The 20583-nt window shown below is 44.7% G+C and overlaps 1 protein-coding gene across 1 annotated transcript in view; it reads left to right on the top strand.

The window, feature by feature from the left end:
* The window catches only part of LOC138510683 (vomeronasal type-2 receptor 26-like), a 118014-nt gene extending 105909 nt beyond the window's left edge, over positions 1–12105 (top strand). Inside the window, exon 4 of the mRNA XM_069626461.1 lies at positions 11201–12105. Coding sequence (XP_069482562.1) covers positions 11201–12105 — 905 coding nt within the window. The remainder of the gene's footprint in view (positions 1–11200) is intronic.
* The last annotated feature ends 8478 nt before the right edge of the window (positions 12106–20583 follow it).

The raw sequence follows: 20583 nt of genomic DNA, 5'->3' as shown, positions 1-20583 counted from the left end.
AAGGATTAAGACTTACTCAACTTGTATCACAGAGGGAGTAGTTTACTGTATCAAATGTATGTGTGGACTTCTATACATCGGACAAACCAGAAGGAAAGACAGATTGCGATGGAATGAACACAAATCCGATATAAGCACTTGCAACCAGCACTCGCCAGTTGCCAGACATTCTAATGAAGCCAAACATCAAGTTTTGCAAATGCGTTTCCAGATCGCATTGTTTGTTTGTTTGAAAGGAGCGTGTCAACCGTTATAAGCAATACATTTTACTTATTAATGGTTACTTGGGCAACACACTACAAGATGTCAGTTATGACATATTGGGGGATCCCACCTGAGAGAAGTTACTTTTCCTCTCAAGTGACCACCCAACAACAGGTAGTGGATTTAAAGGTATCTGGTGTACCTCCCCTGTCCTGTCAGCACCTAGGCACAACTGTACTGAGGGCAGTTTCCCTCTCTGAATCCACACAGCGATTACAGAAATGATCTGACAGATGTTCCAGCCACATCTAACTCCTGGATGTGCTCTGCCCCAGAATTCCTGGACTCCTTGTCTGTGAACTTGCTAAGGAGTTCATTTGCACTGGTTCCCAGTTTTTGAATAGGCCAGGGCCTTCACTCTGTACCTGTTCCCCTTTCAGGAGTGGTTCAGGACCTCCACCCTGCACCTGTTCATCTTCAGTGGACGCTGAGTACTCTCTCGCAAGATTAGGAGCCTAAGGGGACTTCAGACCAGGACTGGGAGCTACAGATAAGACTGATCTTTCAGACTTGCACATATTCAATTAGACAAACATGATCTTCTAGTGACTATTGATATCAACAGCCTCTATACATCAATCCCACACTGCTTAGGACAACAAGCAGTAGAATGGCTGCTACTCCAAGAAGAGGAAATAGGTGCTTCAAAGGGATGGATTATGATGCTATTGAAATTTATTGCACAAAAGGCCTATTTTCAATACGAGAAACTGCACTATTCACAAATTAGTGGCACAGCAATGGGGGCCACAATGGCACCCGCATATGCAAACTCCTTTATGATGAAATTTGAAGATGAGCATATCATCAGACACCCTGTATGGCATCGATACATAAAACATTGGGGGAGGTATATAGACGATATCTGATCTGGAACAACATACAATAGACCATAATCTCATTTATAACATACATCAATATGATTGACAACAGGATACAATTCACACATGAAATTGGCCAAGCAAGTGTTCATTTCTTGGACGTCTTAGTAACCCCCAGGGCACCAACTTTTGACACCAATGTATATCACAAACCAACAGATAAGAACAATCCTCTACATAGAATGAGCTTTCATCCTCTAGCTCCAATAAAGAGTCTACCATACAGCCAGCTGCTACACATAAAAAGAATCACCAGCACAGACTGCAAATATGAATGGGAAAAGGAGGAGATGTTGAACAAATTCAAGATGCGAGGGTACAAAGAGGGCGAACTCCTAACCGCCTCAGAGAAATCAGCATCACAAGAAAGAACCAGTCTGTTGACAGCCAAAGCATAACCAAGGAAGAGAATCCACTAGTATTTGTAAGTAAATACAGTGTACAATCATCAAAAATAAAAATAATTATACTTAAGCATTGGCCGATACTAACTTGTGATGGCAAACTTCAAAGCCTATTCCCCGAGAAACCTGTTTTTGCCAATCAACGGAGTAGTAATCTGAGAGACTTACTTGTGAAGACCAAACCCAAGAAGAGCAGAAGATCCATTTCTAAAAAACAAGGAACTTTCCCCTGCATGTCATGTAGTAACTGCAATAACATTATAAAAGGTAACACAGTTACACACCCCAGAACAGGAGAAAAGATAAGGATTAAGACTTACTCAACTTGTATCACAGAGGGAGTAGTTTACTGTATCAAATGTATGTGTGGACTTCTATACATCGGACAAACCAGAAGGAAAGACAGATTGCGATGGAATGAACACAAATCCGATATAAGAACTTGCAACCAGCACTCGCCAGTTGCCAGACATTCTAATGAAGCCAAACATCAAGTTTCGCAAATGCGTTTCCAGATCGCATTGTTTGTTTGTTTGAAAGGAGCGTGTCAACCGTTATAAGCAATACATTTTACTTATTAATGGTTACTTGGGCAACACACCACTTATCCATATATTTTGCAGACAGAGAGCGTCAGTGAAACCTGCCTTAGGATCATAGGGGAACATAAATGTTGAATTGTGGATTGCCTGAATAGTAATCAAGTCAGCCTCAAGTTGTGAATGTTTTTGAGCGGCTTTATACCGCATAAAGACTTGTGGCAAAGGTTCATCTAATCACAGGTAATTGGCATCAATAGTCCTTTTGTTTGGAAATAGTTGTTGTAAGAATGGCCAACCCTTATTACTAACAACTAAACTCTTTTTTTTGTTCTTTTGTCTTCTTTTGCACTTTAGAATTCGCCCTGATGACGGACAATTTTGTTAGGTCCGAAATGCATTGGCAATTGTTTGGAATTCCGCTTCCTCAACTAAAATGAACTTTTGAAAATTAAAAAAAAGCCACAAGCAAAACCATAAAGGATCATTGTCTATCTTTTGAGATGGAAGTCTAATAATTATCATTTGTTCCATTAAGCATCATATGAAAGAGTGAAATACATTTCAGTAGTTTTTACTACAGCATTGGCGACCCACACTCTCCCACTGAGGAAGCCTCTGGGCCTTGGACCTTAAGCACTGCCTCATGTGCTGGTCTTTGAGCTTGTGCTCTAAGTACTGCCTCGACTCTTTCTGGGTCAGTGAGGTAATTTCCTATCAAACACCCTACTGGAATGGAGTTCTTGACTGCAACACTGTTCAGGGAGGTCTTACCCCAACAACTAAGGTCTAACATTGCCATGGGCAGTAAGTCAGATCATCAAAACTTCTCATCAGTTGTTTATGTCCTGGAATGTACAGTCATTTCTTCACCCGTTGTCTCTTAACAGCTGTGATACTTGCAGCAGTATCACAGAAAGTGGGAGACGTTTCCCCATTTATGGATACACTGTCCAGAAATGTCTCAGTATTGGCGGGAACTGGAGCCTCCTCAAAGGACCTGGTACCGTTCCCACTCAGAATGGAGCCCAACAGTTAGCATTCCAGAGTCCAATAGTTACGATTGCTTGCTAGACCTTCCCTCGCAAGCGGGATCTCCCTTTCTATGTGTCACATCACCACACAGAAAACAAACCCAGGGTGTTGAGGGTACATTCGTCTCAGCACTAGAGGGGCCCTCACTCTTTCTGCGGGGGCTGACTAATCATGGGATTGGGATTTCCTTCCATGTTTTTAGGTCCCTTTATTTGCGTAAGGGTTAAAACCTCTATTCTTTCCCTCCTTGTGTTTGTTATCATCTCTCTTGCCATCGGACTGAGATGAATTAGCCTGTGCCTTTTTCTGGACTTGAGTACTTACATACATGTCAGTAGCCTTGGCAAGTTCCCTTGGGTCTGTGATATTCTTTCCACTAAATGCCTGTGTAACTTTAACATATTTCAAGGATATTCTCACATGCAATCAAACATGCCCGGGAATGTGTCAACTTTGTTAGCTGTAACCCATCCGTCCAGATATTTTAGAGATTGATGCGCAATCGCCTCAAAGGGTATTTCTCCTTTCTTGGTGAGCTCCTGAAGTACTGCTCGGGGGTCATGCAGAGCTTCCTTCAGATGGCAGCCTTACATTTTCTTATAAATTAGCCTCTCATCAGGGGCCAATTGAATAATAACATACTTGTTGCATTAACTCCACATCCGTCTTCCGCATCCCTAGCCGGGTATGTGGTTCAGTGGACTAATATTTCCACTACCTGTGTTTGACCCCATGGTCACAGGTTAAAATCCTGCCAGGTCCACTCAGATCTTCATCCTTCCGAGGTTGATAAAATGAGTACCATTAAGTTGGGTAACAATAAACATCTGTTATTAGCGCCAAGATGCCCCTTCCGGGTTGAACGTGCGCTTTACAAATACACCTGTTATGTTATGTTATCCCTGTACGTTATTACCCTACCAGTACTTCCTTGTCCCAGTACCCTTTCTCCCCGCCATGCAGTTCCTCATTTCTGTACTGTGTAGGCATCACGGAGCAAGAAACAGGCAACAGATTCAAAGTTCAAACAATACATTTTCATTAACTTAAATATCAGGATGGTTGAAGGCCTAACTTGCCCTATGCTAAAGTGGGATGTCCCTACCTAAAGAAACTAGGGAGAGTCAGAAAGCTCAACTCAAAAGTCTGTCTGTGTCCAAAACCTATACTTGCTCTAAAGCTAAATAATGTGTAGGGGTTTATGTAGCAATAAAATAAATAGTGTTGCAATTAAAGTTTGGAGCTTCTTCCAGCTCCAGGCTTACTTTTTAGCTCCCCTTCCCCAAGTTCAAAGCAGTCCAACAAAAAACTCAGGGTTCCCTTCCCCAAGTTCAAGATAGATGGTGCAAAGTTCAAAACAAAACAGTTTACAAAGGATTGGGATCATGCTCAAACTTCTTTCCATGGGTAATCGTCCCTGGCTCACCAACTCACATCTTTTACAAAACACGTCTTTGATTTGATTTGATGTTGCATTTATAACCTGCCTGTACATAAGTTTTCTCGGTGCGACAAGACAAGGAGGGGGGAAACACAGGGAAGACAAAATAACAATCTTGCTATGCCTTGTGTCATTCAGATCATGCTGCAGGGAAGATGGAAGGGGGGAAGTGCAGTTATCTCACAAGTGCAGCCATTGGGTGGCTCATACATGCAGAGAGAAGGGACTGTAGGGATGCAGAAACAGACCCTTAATTTCTGAGGAGTGCAGAAGCGAAAAGGACAGTCTCGGGTTGCTTTCGGAACCATAGGTGGTTCTGCTCAAATTTGAGTTAGGCAGGAAGGCTGTTCCAGAGAGAGGCCCCAGCCGAAGGGATTGATCTGCCCCTAACTCTCTGCTTGGAGAAGCGTCTGACCCTCAGAGAGTTGGAGGTGAATGAGCAGAGAGCTCGAGAGGGAAGATGTTTTGGAAGAGAAAGTTGGAGGTAGGGCGGTCCAGGCCCCAGAAAGCCTTGTGGACGATGCTGAAGGTCTTGAACTTGATCCTTGCAGGCACAGGGAGCCAGTGAAGAGATTTCTGAGCTGGAGAGATACGACTCCTGAGTTTGAGGCCAAGGACAAGTCTTGCAGTCCTGTTCTGGATAAGTTGTAAAGGTCAAAGAGTAGAGGCAGGAAGATTTAGAAAGAGGTTATTGCAATAGTCCAGCCTAGAAAGGACTAGAGCTCTGGGGACAGTGAGCTGATGGAGGAAAGTGAGAGAAGGAACACTTCCGCTGAGGAGGTGCAGCTGATAGTTCGACTTCTTAGAGATGTCAGAGATGTGAGGAGAAAAGGAGAGGGGAGAGACGAAGATGACACCAAGGTGCTTAGCCTCACAGGAAGGAGCAGGAAGAGGGCCCAGAGTGGGCAGCCAGAGTGAGAGAGGAAAGGAGCGAGCGAGTGTCCTAATGAGTAGGATCTCAGTTTTACTGGCATTAAGGCAGAGATAAATGGCGGCACACCATTCCTGAATTGCGGCCAGACAGGCTGGTATGAGAGAAGAAGCAGAGAAGGCTGAGCGGAGCCTGAATGAGAGCTGAGTGTCATCAGCATAACATTGAAAATTGGAGCAGAAAGTGGCGATGTGTTGGGCAAGAAGTGCCAGCTAGTGGTTGAAGAGCCAGGGAGAGAGGTTAGACCCCTGCAAAACACCACAAGTAGAGAGAGAGAGACAAAGATATAATAGAGTAAAGACCCCAGTTGGACATGAGAGTGTCGGTGAGAATTGAGGTCAACCAGGCAGTAATACCAAGGTTGTTGCAGAGGCGATTGAGCAAGATGGCATGGTTGACGGTGTCAAAAGCAGAGGCTAGACCAAGGAGATTGAGGACAGAAGGGAGATTAGAGTCAAGATTGGAGAGCAAGTCTTCATGGATGGGCAGGAGAGCAGTTTCCGTGTTTCTGGCAGCTCTGAAGCCAGACTCGGGTCATGGAGGCAACCAAAAGATTCAGTATGTAGATTAAGCTGGGAGATGGCCAGATTTTCCAAGAGTTTGCCCAGCAAAGGAGTGATAGTTAGCTGGAGAGGAAGGATCGGCCTACGAGTTCTTTAGATCGGGGTGCACAAGGAGGACTTAAGGGAGAGGGGAAAGTTCCAGTGCCAAAGGAGTGATCGAAGAAATCGGCCAAGGCCAATTATAATTTCATTGACTTGGCCTTTTTAATGTCAACACTCTTGCTTTTTCATGCAGGGCACTCGCCTAGGCATAGTTGTCAGACCACATGGTCCACCCATTACATGTCACGCAACCGATACCCCTTTCTTGGATGTTGTTCATCAATATTGCTCCAGTGCAGGGGTCCTCTCAGTCTAGGTGCAGTTGAAAGACCACTCAGTCCACCCATTATAGGTCACACAACCGATACCCTTTTTCCAACTGTTTTTCCAACAATTGCCCACTGCTTTCCTTTGACAATCCTGATACAATTTCTTGTATCAGGATTATTTGCTTCCAACAATGTATCATGGCTAGCTCGTCCACCATTCACTTGATTACACATTTGATACGTCTCTGGCTCTTGCCAATACAGGTTACCCCTGAACCTTTCAGTTCCTTCACCTCTTGGCTTGTGTAAATACTTATTTCTCTTCTCACATCCTTCTTGGGACTGTACTTGCTTTGCCAACACGTCTATTTCATTCAATTAATTCTGTGGTATTTGCTACCTACACAATGCTGTTTTAATTCCATTCAAAACATGTTCATTAATTGCTTTGTCTCAGTGCAGCATTCAGAAGTGCGTATTCAATCATACTCCTTATTTGCTTTAATTCTGTATGGTATTCAATAATGCTTTCAGTTTGTTCGGTATTCCAAACTCATGTTTCACCCTTGAAACCACCTTCAGTTCATTTCAAGATTATAAGCACTTGCTTCAATATTCAAAAGTGCTTATGACAGTTTCCAAAATGGCCAATATTCAGGAAAGGTTTATTGCCGGGTTTCAGAGCGCCCCGGTATGACTGTTCCCCATCTTCACTCACCAACTTCAGGCAGCAGCTCCTGTCGGTTTTGTTCCTTTCCTCGCTTTGCCTTTCTAGCTTCCACAGTCTTCGCTCTTCTCTTGCAGAGGTGGGGAGTGCGGCACTCGATACCCTGGTGGTTTGTGACCACCGGAGTGCATTGTCACCATACAGGTCCTGCTTGCGCCCGACTGGGATGGTGCGTAGGACTTCCCAACCTTCTTTGAGCTGCCTTGGCCCCAGGATACCCGGTGCTTGCCTGACACGGCTTCCCCTGCTTGCGTCTCTTGCACCTGTGTCTCTGGTCTGCCAGTTTACAGCTCCAGCCGGCTCTACTCTCCAGCCTGCTCTGTGACTCCCTTTATTGTGAACAGCCTGCATGTTTATATCCATTTGGCTTACTAAGTGATCACAGATAGTGGTCATTTAGCCCAATTGCCTGACCATAGTTAAACAGTCTTGCCTAGCTCCTCCATCTGAACTCCTCCGTAGCCCTCTTCTCTGCCTCAGTACCAGGGTGGTGTTTGGGGGGTTTTGCATACAAGAAATTATTCACAACTCTGAAAGTTCATTTTGATAAGGGAATGGGGGATACCATGTCTCACCTAAGGTTACCCTCTCCCCAGTCCCCAAGGACCCTCCACCCAGGTGATCATCCCTTGCTTCTCCACCCTTTTGGGTCAGAATCTAAAAGCGATGGCCTTTCCCTGGCCACTTGAGAAGAGAATCCAGGGGCAGGGGGTATGAGGATCCGCTCAGGTTCTTCACAATAACTAATTACCCTGCCTCACTCTTCCTCATCAAAGTTCCCCATTAGTCCTGCCTCACCCTTCCTCATTGAGGGTCACCATTAGCCCTGCTTTCCTCTTCCTCGTCCCAGGGTCCCAAGATCCATGCTCCTCACTGCCTTGTCCTGTACCCCATTAGAAATCTGTTGCATTATCCTGCCTCCCAGAAAGCAGTGTGCAGCTAATACCACACTGCGATATAACCCACTCTAGTATACTAATGGTCCCAAAGAATACGACTCCGTCAAATTTGTTGCATAACCCAGTCAACCAAACTCTCAGGCCTATCCTTTATTTCATTGAGATACAAAAGAGAAAATAAATAAGAAAATCATTTCTTTCCTCCTTTATACAAAATATATTACCAATAGAGGGCAGAATGAATTGTAATACATGCACACATCTGCACATTTCTTTTTAACTATTAGTTTGCACATTAGCCATGGGTTCCTTCTGATGAAAATTTCAAAAACGGATAACTAATACTGTGAGAAAAAAAACGTCATTAGTTGGTTAATAAATCTTTCTTCCCTTTTAGATGTCAGCGCACAACCGCCAACTAGTGTTAGCAATTGGGAAAGTTCAGCTTTTCTGCAGGAAAACAGGCTGTGACTGACAGCATGCATTTTCATCGGAAGGATTATTTCAAATGTGGGTGTGAAGATGCATATTTTCAGTATTAGAAAGATCATCTCACTCAATGAGGTCCTGTGTGTGTTGTATTAGTCCCTCTTCCTGCTACCCCGTTTCCCTACCTGTGTCTTCTCCCAATACCCTGTTTGAAATGTATTGCATTATCAATTTCCCATTACCCCTTTAACCCCCTTGCTTGTCCCAGTATCCCATTAGATTTGCCTAGCTCTTCTTTTTTCCATTACCCCATTACTCCATCTAACTCTTGTCCAAGTACCCCATTATTACTCTCACTTTTCCATGTCCCAGTACCACATTTTCCCATCCGTATTCTTCCTGGTCCAAGTTTTCCAGTAGTAATCTTTTGCATTGACACTGTATCCAACTGCCACATCGTGGTACTCCATTAGTAATCCGTTGCATTATACCGCCTCACTGTTCCTCATCCCAATAAACCCATTACCCCATCTACCTCTTCCTCATCCCAGTATCCCATTAGTAATCTTTTGCTTTACCTCACCCTTCCTGTTCCTTCACACTATACGTGATTACCTCTGCATCACTCTTGCTGATCCCAGTCCTCTGTTTCCTTTTCCTATCTCTTTATTTGTCACTTACCCCATTATCCGATGATCCGCACATTAGGCTTCATCTTCCCCATACTTCATTATGCCGCCTCTCTCTCTCTCTCTTCTCCCAGTACTACCACCTCATTCTTCCTCTTCCCAGAACCACATTACATTGCCTACCTATTCCTACCCATTCAGCTACTTTCTTATCTCTATACCCCATTACACCTCCTCACTCTTCCTCAACTAGATTAGCACATCCTCACTTTTCCTCCTACTGGTACCACATTGCCATGCATCTTTCATTCCAATTCTTTATCATCGCCACCATCTGCCTCATCCCTCTATTCTATTACCCCCCATTCAATCTTCAATTTCCTGGTATTTCATAAACCCCACTTTGTCCCAGTATCCCATTAGTAATCTGCTGCATTACCTCAGCTCACTTGTTCTTGTTCCAGCACCCCATTATGCCCACCTCCCTCTTTTCCGTCCTGGTAACCTGTTAGTAATCTGGTGCCTTGCCCCTGGCTCCTCTTCCTCACCCAGAATCCCATGCATCCCGACCTCCTTCTTCCTAGACCCTGTTCCCCATTACCTTTGCATCAATCTTCCTTCTCCAGTACCCCATTATCCCCACCAGAGAGTGAGGCACAAAGATAGAGGCGAGATCATGGAGAACAGAACGGCAGAGATGGGGAGAGACAAGTTGGAGGATGGAGTAGTAGAGGGAGAGGCCAGTCAGATCAGGGGAGAAGCATGGAGAGAGATGGATACAGATTAGTAGTAAGGTGGGGAGGGGTGTGAGAGGAGAGAGGGGAGTGGTGGCGAGTGAAGAATATCTGTGGAGTGGATATTTTATAGGGAATATGAGAGTCTTGAGTTCCCTTAGGTAGTCCTGGAGGCAGACAGCTAGAGAAGGGCATTGCCTTTAGGCCCTCCTTTAAGAAAGGGAAAGCACAAGACAGTAGAGATAACCTGGCATAAGTCGGGCCAAGTTTGGCTATCGTAAGTCGGGAGTTGGGACATATGTGCTAGGGAGGTGGGAGCAACTCTTTGTTCGAGGATTCAGCAAAGTGAAAGGGTTAAACATGGCATTTGAAAGGGAAAGGTTTGAGGTGTCCCAGCACTTTGCCTCTTCATGATGGTTCCGGTTCAGGCTACTGTAGTCCTCCCTATCTGAGGGAGGCAATACCTGTTGCCATGTTAGGCCATAGACAAATCTCACACACTCATTCTTAGTAACTACTGCAATTGCACAGGGATTTCTGGAAATGACACCCTATAATCAATAAAAGGGGCCACCAACACATCCCACATAGTCAGCTCTTAAACACAGGCTGACAGCATTATGTTTGGTGTAACCTAACCCTAAGGGACCAGCGGTCCCATATTTTCATTTTTGGTATTCACATTCCTGCTAATTGTTTTGATGTGTACATATTGTGTAAATATGCTCAGAAGCACAGAAGGACGCATCACACAAAATGTCCCCAGAGTAGAGTTTGTAGCATCTTTGTCATGTTTGACCAAGCCTGCAATTGCAGAGGCACAGTAATGGGTGATTATGTTGCTCCTTCCTCTGTCAGTCCATCACCACCTACAGGAATTGGAAGTCAAGTTTTGATTAGCTCTGCAAGTGTTCTCTCTTTCCCTTTATCAACTTCATTTCAGCTATTCTTCCCCCCAATTCCATTTCTCTAAAACCTGGCTCTTGGGAGCAACTCTAAAGGTGTAACTGGTGCCTCCAAAAACACCATCAAGAAAATAGACACATAGATGTTCATGAAAAATGATAATTCTGTAACACTGAAGTATACATGCACTCATATTGTGAGGGGGACCTAATTACTTATTAAATGTGCTGCTACAGGTGCACCTGTAATGCCTCCTTACTCCCATGTTGGGCATACACAATACAAGTAGTAATAATAGTGTGTGTTTTTATGCTACCTTCTTTTAATAGGAGTAACTACTAACTGTTATCTTCAGTTTATACAAAGCTCTTTGCATTGAATGTGTAACTCACTGAGCTATCTCAGTAGATCCCTTGTGGATCTGAATTGTAATGAAAACAGAGCCAGCCATTTCAGATTAAAATAAACACTGCATCCTGTAAAAAGATCTTTGTTTGGTTTTTGCAGATATGGTAAACTGCCTGAAATGCCCTGAGGATCAATCGTCCAACATTTGGAAGGACGGCTGCATTAATAAGGTCATTGTTTACCTCTCCTACTATGATAGCCTGGGCATGGGCCTGGCCTGTGCAGCTGTTGTCTTGTCTATATTAACAGCTGGAGTGTTGGGAATATTTCTCCGATACCGGAATACACCGATAGTGAAGGCTAATAACAGGGATCTCAGCTACACATTGCTTCTCTCCCTGGTGTTGACATTTCTCTGTTCCCTCTTATTCATTGGACGTCCTGCAAAATTGACATGTCTGATCCAACAAACTGCATTTGGAATTATCTTCACTGTTGCTGTGTCTTGTGTATTATCAAAGACAATCACAGTTGTCATTGCCTTTAATGCGACCAGGCCTGGGAGCAGATTGAGCAGATGGATGGGGTCCCGGGTGTCTGGTTCCACGGTCCTCTTGTGCACTCTGGGAGAAGTACTAATTTGTCTCTGTTGGTTGTTGACCTCACCACCTCACCCTCACACTGACATGCAGTCTGAAACTGGGAAGATGATTCTGCAGTGTGCCGAGGGCTCTAGCACTGCCTTCTATGCTGTGATTGGTTACATGGGACTGCTGGCCTTTGCCAGTTTCATAGTAGCTTTCCTTGCCAGGAACCTCCCTGACAGATTCAATGAGGCCAAGCTCATCACATTCAGCATGCTGATGTTTTGCAGCGTCTGGGTATCTTTCATCCCAGCCTATCTCAGCACTAAGGGCAGGTACATGGTGGCCGTGGAGATCTTCGCCATGCTGGTTTCCAGTGCTGGGCTGCTGGGCTGTATCTTCATCCCCAAATGTTACATCATTCTGCTCAGACCAGACATAAAAACCAAAGAATATGGAAATTCGAAGAATAACAGATAGTGACCTGCAATTATATTGTGTTGTATATGTATGATATGTGTGTAGTGCCTAGAGGTAAAATGTGTCTGTCTAAAATTGGGGGTCTCTAGCTTCAATTAATTGGTGATTTGTGGCCAGGGAAATGGATTAGAGTGGACCAATTTGAAAAGAGGGATTACCCTTGAGTAGAAAAGTGGAAAGAACATTGTTCCTTGCAAAGGTTTGCTGAACCTCAAACACTTTCACCACTATTGAGATGTATACAAAGCAATCCTGCTCGACCACCATTTAATGAGAAGAATGTTGGGGGTTTGAAAAGTTGGGCAAGTTAACATCAAATATGAATGTTTTTCTAGAAAGCAAACTTGCACTACCAAAAAAACATCTGCTATTCATTTATGTAAACTTGTATACAGTGCTGGCCCTGACCTGAGCATCTTGGAGCACTTTACAAACTTAGATGGATGGAGGTAAAGGGAAGTCTCACATTTGTATTGCTGGATAGGAAGATCAGGGTAGACAAAATGATAGTGACAGAGGGGATTTGGCTGGATTAGGTGGGGGAAGCAGTATGTTTGCAGATTTTGCAAAATGTACAAATGGAAGAGGTGGAGCAAATGTAGGTTATTTAGGGCATTCCACACTCCGGTGCATCATGGGTGAAGGCCTGTTTCTCTGTGTAAATCACCTTGCAGTGTGGTATGTGTAGGACAACATTTGTCTTGGCTTGACTAGTGTTTGTGTGGTTGATGAACTTGAATTTGTTATAACGATTCTAACGGTTCTTGTGGTGGAACGCTTCTTAGATGTTGCAGAGACCTTTAAAGGTCATTCTTTGTGGTTTTGTGAACTGGTGGAACTTGCTGGAAGTGAGTTATTGTGATACATATTTTGGCAGATATAAATAATATGGCTTGATGCTGTGTTCTGTACAGTTTAGAGAAGGCTGGGGAGTCCAGTCAGGAGGACTTTTTTATATTCCAGTTTGGGGGTGATAAGTGCCTTACCTGCATTGAGGAAGTTTTGTGGGACAAAGATGTGATTTATCTTGCAGAAGAAGTGGAGCTGAAGGACGGGTGCATTGGTGACCACAGCTATGTGGGTTGTGAAGGAGATGTGAAGATTGATGTATCCATGTATGTATGTTTAGAATTTTATACACCTGCACCCTGGAGCTGTGTGAGCTGTTGGAAAACAAAGTTGAGCCAAGATTGTAAGAGGCCCCTCCCACTTTTAAGGAAGTCTTATATTTGCTCCTGGCCGCACGATTCAGCGTGCGCACATCAGGAAGTGCAAAGGAAGTGTACTGTTTGCTGACCTGCACCCTGGAACTGTGTGAGCTGTTGGAAAATGAAGATGAGCCAAGATTGTAATAGGCCCCTCCCACTTTTAAGGAAGTCCTATATTTGCTCCTGGCTGCGTGCATCAGGAAGTGCACTCGGAAGTGTGCTGTTCACTGACCTCCACCCTGGAGCTGTGTGAGCTTTTGGAAAACGAAGTTGAGCCAAGGTGGACATTATTCTCCCCAACTCTGGACTTGCGCTATTGTAATATTAGGCTATCACCTAGTAGTATATTACTACAACAGACCCTAATATAGTGCCTTTTTCTTATTGTGATTGTAGATAGTAAGAGGCCCCTCCCACTTTTAAGGAAGTTCTATATTTGCTCCTGACTTGGCCCATCGGGAAATGCACTCGGAAGTGTACAGTTTGCTGTTCGTTGATTGAGCAGTCGAGCAGTGCTTGTGCCTGTGCCTGTAAGCACACATATATCCTCCACCCCTGCATTGAATGCAGCAATATTCTGCTCTGAGGGAAACAGTGTTCTGTCCCAAGCAGTGTATGGCAGTCAGTAGTCGTTACTCTGTCAGGTAATCTATTTTACTACTATCTCACTATTTATGTGTTCCCGTATATGCAATGCGTGTTGAGGTGATAACTTGCGATTAGCTGTTAAAAAAGAAAACAAAATACTGGTTCAATACGCTGAACTATATTCTTCCTGTTCCCTGCTCTCCTTTCTCCTGATCCCCCACCCTAGCGCCCCTCCCCTACCCCACGCTTCCTGTTCCACCTTCCTGTGTATATCTGGTTTATGGTAGTAGACAGTTTTACTGGAGCCCTGTACCAGCACAATGGCAGCACATAACATACATATAGATGTGAATATGGCGTATATGGTGATTGTGAAGAAAACCACAAGTGAGAATACTATGAGTATTTGAGAGGGTGAGAGTGTGAATGAGAAAGAAATAGGTACACCTAAAGCCAAACACAAAGAGATAGCACCAATTGCTGGTGGGGCTCCAGTGTGTGGCTATCCATTGCGACATCGCAGGACATTAATTTCCAAGACCATTCTATCGAATACAAATCAAAATTAGACTAAGATATCATTAATAACTACATTCTATTCTAAAAGCAGGAGTATACGTACCCCACCACCTGTGCCGCAATATTCCGAAGCAAATGAGGAAGAACTTGCCACGCAGGGGATAGAGGCTGCCCGGAACAAATAGCTGTAATGCATTGGCACTAAACTATAGGAAAAGGTATTTGGCTCCAACGGCTGCAGTACCACTGTGACCCTAACATAGTGTGATGTACCTGATCTGAGCATGTGCACTAACTTAATGGACAAGGTTATTAGCTCGACTGGTAGTGGTCCTACTGCAGTCACAACTGAGCTCAGTATTTCTGATTTAAACCCATGACGTGAGCCTTTAATAAAAAATGGTGAGTCGCCTCCTATTTCTCAGTCTAGTGCTAATAATCTGATCACACATGATGTGATGATCCACACAAGTACGTCAGAGTTTGGCAATTGTATTTCATCTCAATTACCCATCATTAGCCCAAAAAGTAACATAAGTGAAAAGACATAAGCAACAAAATACTAGCGAACCTTCATTCTCAACACCAAACAACCTCAACCCCGTTACTCACCTTGGGAGATCAAGTGGAATCAAATGCAAGTGGAGAAGTCGTGGTACAATCCTATAGTGAATGCACTCAAGATGAACGAGCTGCCTGGGGTTTTAACTGGTCCACAGTGTATGAAGCAGACACCAGTATGAGAAGTAATGCGGGTATTACCTCGACGTCCATGTATACTGGGCTTGAATATTTACAGTGGTGGCAAGTTATGTGAGACTAGAAAACAAAATCGATGCACAATCCTTACTATTGCGCAAAAGCATTTACAAGGGTATAAAAATACTAAGAGACTAGGGAACCAAAACATATATAGATAATGCTGAAATAGATATTCTTTAATTGGAGATACTTGTTTGAGGGTTGTGCGCATCTCTGGAGCCCTCAGGTGGAGCCGATTGTGATGCTGATATTCCTGGAGGTCGCAAAGAAAGCGTAAAAAGTATAAATCACCTGCCGAGTCAAAAATGCAAAGCTTAGACACAACTGAAAAAATGGCAAGAGAAAAGATGTCAAAAGATGTCAAAAGCCAAGAAAAAAAAAAGTTTTTTCAAGCCTTAATGTATAACAACAAGGACCTAAGAACTATAGAAACCCCATGTGTACTAAATATGATAATGAGACTAGTGATCAAAATGTGACTATTAGGAAGGAACCACTGAAGCTTCTAGATCTATCAGTGTAGAGGTTTAAGGTGGAGATGAGGAAGTGCTTGTGACTGATCATTCTCGTCCTAGCTGTCTTTCTGCCAATAGGCCCACAGATGAAAGAGTAAAAGTGCTGCAACATCGATATATCAGTGCACAAGAAAGGCACACTCCCCTCAACAGAACAGCTGTATTGAGAGTATTACATAATGTTGTCCCGCTTAGAAGTATGACAACCGATGAAATATTGATAGTAGATCAATTATTTGAATTCAACTAACTCATGGTTCACCCAAGAACTTCTAAATATAAGAGCTGCCAAACGGGTAGCACTGACCGAATAGCAATCGAGTCCCTCTGTGTCTACACAAGATACCTACCTGGCAGTTGCTAAACAATACAAAAAGGCTATCTCTACAGCCATAGCATCTGCTTGCAACCTTAGAATTGAGAAAGCTAACTCCCAGGCCAAAGAGCTTTTTGCTATCTTTAATAAACTGGTCACCCCCTCCACCTCTACACAACCAACAGAGAAAGATGAAACATGTTGTAATAAAATTCATTCCATGCTAGACAAAATCAAAACACTCCAGGAAAAATTCAAGACACAATTCAACAACCTGCCCAAGGTGCGCCACCCCAATCAAAGCCCTTTGCCACCGAGCCAGCCTCAGTTGGTTCACATGGCACAAACAATCCAAAACCCTTTGCCTTTAGGGTAGTAACCTTAAATGAAGTCCTTCTGATAATGAAGCATATTAAAACATCGCTGTGTAAGGGTGACATCTGCCCAGCCAGCTTAGTTAAAGACTGTGTGTTAGCACTGGCCCCTTTCATCACTGCCTTCATTAATGCCTCCTTTGCTTCGGGTATCGTCCCACCTTCCCTCAAGGAAGCCTGGGTTAAGCCACTGCTAAAGAAACCTACCATTTACCCAGATTCCCCCAACAACTACCAACCATCACTAACAGTCCGTTCTTGTTGAAAATTCTGGACAAGGCTGCGTACCTGCAGTCCTACCTGGAAGCACACAATATTCGCAGTAAAAGACAATCTGACTTTCGTCCTCGTCATGACACAGAGTCAGCTCTACTGGATCTTAAGAATCAGGTACTTGAATCCATGGACAAGGGCAAGTCCTCGCTCATCCTACTCCTCAATCTCTTGGCTGCCTTCAACCTGGTCGACCACAAGATCCTGTGCAAACACCTTTCGGTTACCGCACACTTTTCCCAAGAAACCACTACCTGGATTATGTCCTTCCTGGAGGGTCGAGCCATGAGGATCTTCTCTAACCAGGCATCAGCCACTCCATCCCAAATTGATTGTGGAGTCCCAAAAGGATCCTGTACATCCCCTACTCTCTATAATCCTTCCACTCTACCCCTGTTTAACAACCTAGAAGAGTGTGGCATAGCTTTTACCAACTATGCTGATGATACACAAATTCTTCTCCCGCTATCAGGTGACTATGAGCAAGACCTCAACACTCTCCAGAAGACATAAGCCCTGATCCAGGCCTGGATGGCAGCTAATGGCCTGTGTCTCAATGGGGAACAAATTGAAATTTTATTGGTTGGCCTCAAAGAGTCCCTGAATAAACTAGACAACAAATACAGCTCCTTCAGCATTGAGAATACTGTAATCACAGTCTCTGCTGCAGTAAAAACCCTGGGTGTATACCTGGACTCCACCTTATCAATGGAAAGACAAGTCAGGGTCATTTCATTATCAGCAGCTCTCATGACAAAAATCATTAATTCAGTGAAACCTCATTTATCACCAAAAAACTGCCTCAACATTGCGAGAGCCCCCATTGGCGCGAAGTTGGATTACTGTAACGTCCTTCTCCTAGGTACATCTGCCAATAACATTAACAAACTGCAAATCACGCAAAATAATGCTCTCAGAGCGGATCTAAGTATCCCTAGGAGAGAGCATATCTCTCAGGCTAGAAGAGACATCCACTGGCTCTCGGTCAAAGAGCGCATATTGTTCAAGGCTCTCACCATCACACACAGATGCCTCTCTCAGTCTGCCCCTTTTTACCTCGTGTATCGAATACATCAGGTGCCCTCCTGCAGACAAAAAGGAGAACAATACTCTCACCAACTCGCATTCCCTGCGTTCAGTAGAGCCAAAGCCAGCGGTACCAGCTTCGAAGTGTTTGTTCCAAAAGCCTGGAATGCCCTTCCACTCATACTAAGAAAGGAAAACTCTCTCATGGCGTTCAGAAAGGTGCTAAAAAGCAAATCATTCAACTAGACTGTACATGAATGATGTTCCCCTGTAACCATTGAACATTCCTTACCATATTGCTGTCGAACCCCCTTAACATTGTCTGAAAGGTCTGTTTTAAGATGTATCCAAGTGAATGTACTGTAACAGTGCCACAATGCCTGAGAGCCGCTGGGCGCTTTATCAATTTAAATAAATAAATAAATAAAATAGAAGCAGGCCAGACCTAGGGCAGCGGCTCTGATCCAGTCGAGGCTGCCTGTGCCTCGACAGGAGCAAATGACTGTGTGCAATGCCCCAAATGGGGCGCACCGGGAGGGGCCGGGGACCAGCTGGTCCATTGACATCCCTGGCTACCCTGGAAGGGCACAGCGCCGCGTGTTGGGCACTGCCTGTTAGATGGCCACACCTGTGGGTGACAGAATCAAAGAAACTGCAACAGGGATGGGTGGGCACAGCGATTCACTTGCCACACCATGGGAAGTGGTGAGTCTCCATTCTAATAAGTAAAAGGGTCCCTTTTCTGGTAAAGCACGTCTGCACAGATTTGGAGGGCAGATATGTGCTGGCTCAGGGCCTTCTTCACCAACAACCTATCACTTTTCTCAACATATATGTCCCTACCACAGAGATTCACAGCATGTGCCCAATACATAGGCAACCTAACAATAATAGGGGGAGGCTTTAATATAGCCCTAGATCCCCTAGCACAGCCACGGGACATTCCAGCGTGCCGAGGAAGTGGCCAGTTCTCCATTCCCTAATGGTGGATCTCCACCTGGTGTCCGCTGGAAAAGCCTCAGGCCCAGACCGGATTCCCATAGACTTCTACAAAAGCATGAATGGGGAGGTGGCGCACAGACTTGAGGAAGTGTTAAATGAAGCACTCTCCCGAAGCTGACTCCTCCAATCAATGCTGGCGGCTAATATCATAGTGTTTCCTGAAGGCGGGAGGGACCCCGAACTTTGCAGCTCATTTAGGCTAATATCTTTGATGAACGTAGACGCCAAAATCCTGGCGAAATGTCTGGTGCGGCGCATTGAAGATAGCCTTCCCTATATAGTACTTAAGGATCAAACAGGGTTCATTTGCAACCACCATTGGAGTGATAACATCAGGTGGCTACTACACCTAATAGCCGGCGAGAGGGATCCAGAAGATATGATACTGGCTGTCGACGCGGAGAAGGCATTCAACAGTGTGCAGTGGGGATGTATTTTTAGGGTCCTGCCCCGATACGGCTTCCCCGAACACTTTGTACAACTAATAAAATTGCTATATACCGGGCAGACCGGGACGGGATCAACTTACAATCAGGCGCACAACAGGCGTGACTGCTCTCGCCCCTCCTTTACGCCCTCTCCGTTACACCAGTGGCAATCAAGTTTCGGGCAGATGACGGATGGAGGGGCATACAACAGGGCGGAGAGGAACACTGCATGTCCCTCTACGCTGATTACATGCTTCTCTACATTAGTAACGGTCCCACCTCACTCCTGCATATCCATGCAATGCTCCTAGAGATTGGGCCGAGGATATCTGATCAACTGGAGCAAGTCAGAGGTCATGCCCCTTCGCTGTGACATCCCATGGGACCCCGGGGGGTGGCCCCATTCATTCTACAGACGCAGCATATCAAATATCTGGGCATAAATGTAAGCACTTCCCTAGATGAACTTCGGGACCTAAACTAGCCACAAACTCTCAAAAACATGCTGAGGTGAGATGCTCTGCCCCTCTCCCTGACCGGGAGGATAAACACACTGAAAATGAACTCGTTCCCCAAGCTGACCTACATCGCAATGATGATCCCAGTCAGGTATCTGCCTCCCATTACTACAGGCGGGCAAGACAAAAGGAAGGCTTTAAGCGCCGTCTCTGAGAGCCTATCACCAAGCGGCCCAGGTCTGCTGAATGAAGCGCTGGCTAGACACATCAGATGAAGCAAGCGGGAGGGCAATGGAAATTGCCCTACTCTAACCGCTAACTCCAAGCAAAATCATGGCCATCTTCCCAATAAACCTGCAGGAAAAAAATCAAAAAACACCCGATCACAGGGCCAATTATCTCCCAGTGGCACAAGCTGAGGAATAAGCAGGGGGTTCCAATCCAAAATGCGCCAATATGGTGCAGCGTGCAGGCTATTCTTTCGTATGGAGTAACGCAGAAAGTACACCACAAACAAGAAAGGGATTGGGCAGACATACGACTGATGGATATAAGCGAGGAAGGGACACTCATGCACTTTCGGGCTGCATGCACTAAGCTGGGCCTCGAAGACTCGCTGACATACCACATGCTACAAGCCACAATACACGCCCACATGACACTAAACTCCTGGCTCCAGCCCCGTTTGAGAGGGATATGGAGCAGCACTTACATGTTTTCCCACACCTTAAGACCTTCCATCAGATGGTGATCCCATAAAATCGAAACAGGAATAACACACTAGCAAGGGCATTGTCCAAAGATCTAGGAATTCAAATCAACACAGCTGAAATCCTTCAATATTTCACAGCTATACCACTAGTCTCAGTGAATCTCAAAAACAGAGAGATCCAATATAAAATCATACAACGACTATACCACCCCCGGCCAAACTCAATAAGATGAGGGTTTCCCAGTCCAACACATGCTGGAGGGGCTGTGGGGCGCTGAGTACAATGTGGCATGTTCT

The sequence above is a fragment of the Ambystoma mexicanum genome, chromosome 6p (assembly GCF_040938575.1).
Source record: "Ambystoma mexicanum isolate Mex_15411 chromosome 6p, UKY_AmexF1_1, whole genome shotgun sequence".
NCBI lineage: Eukaryota > Metazoa > Chordata > Amphibia > Caudata > Ambystomatidae > Ambystoma > Ambystoma mexicanum.
The sequence above is the reverse complement of the archived record's forward strand: the minus strand, read 5'-3'. Positions and strand labels throughout refer to the sequence as shown.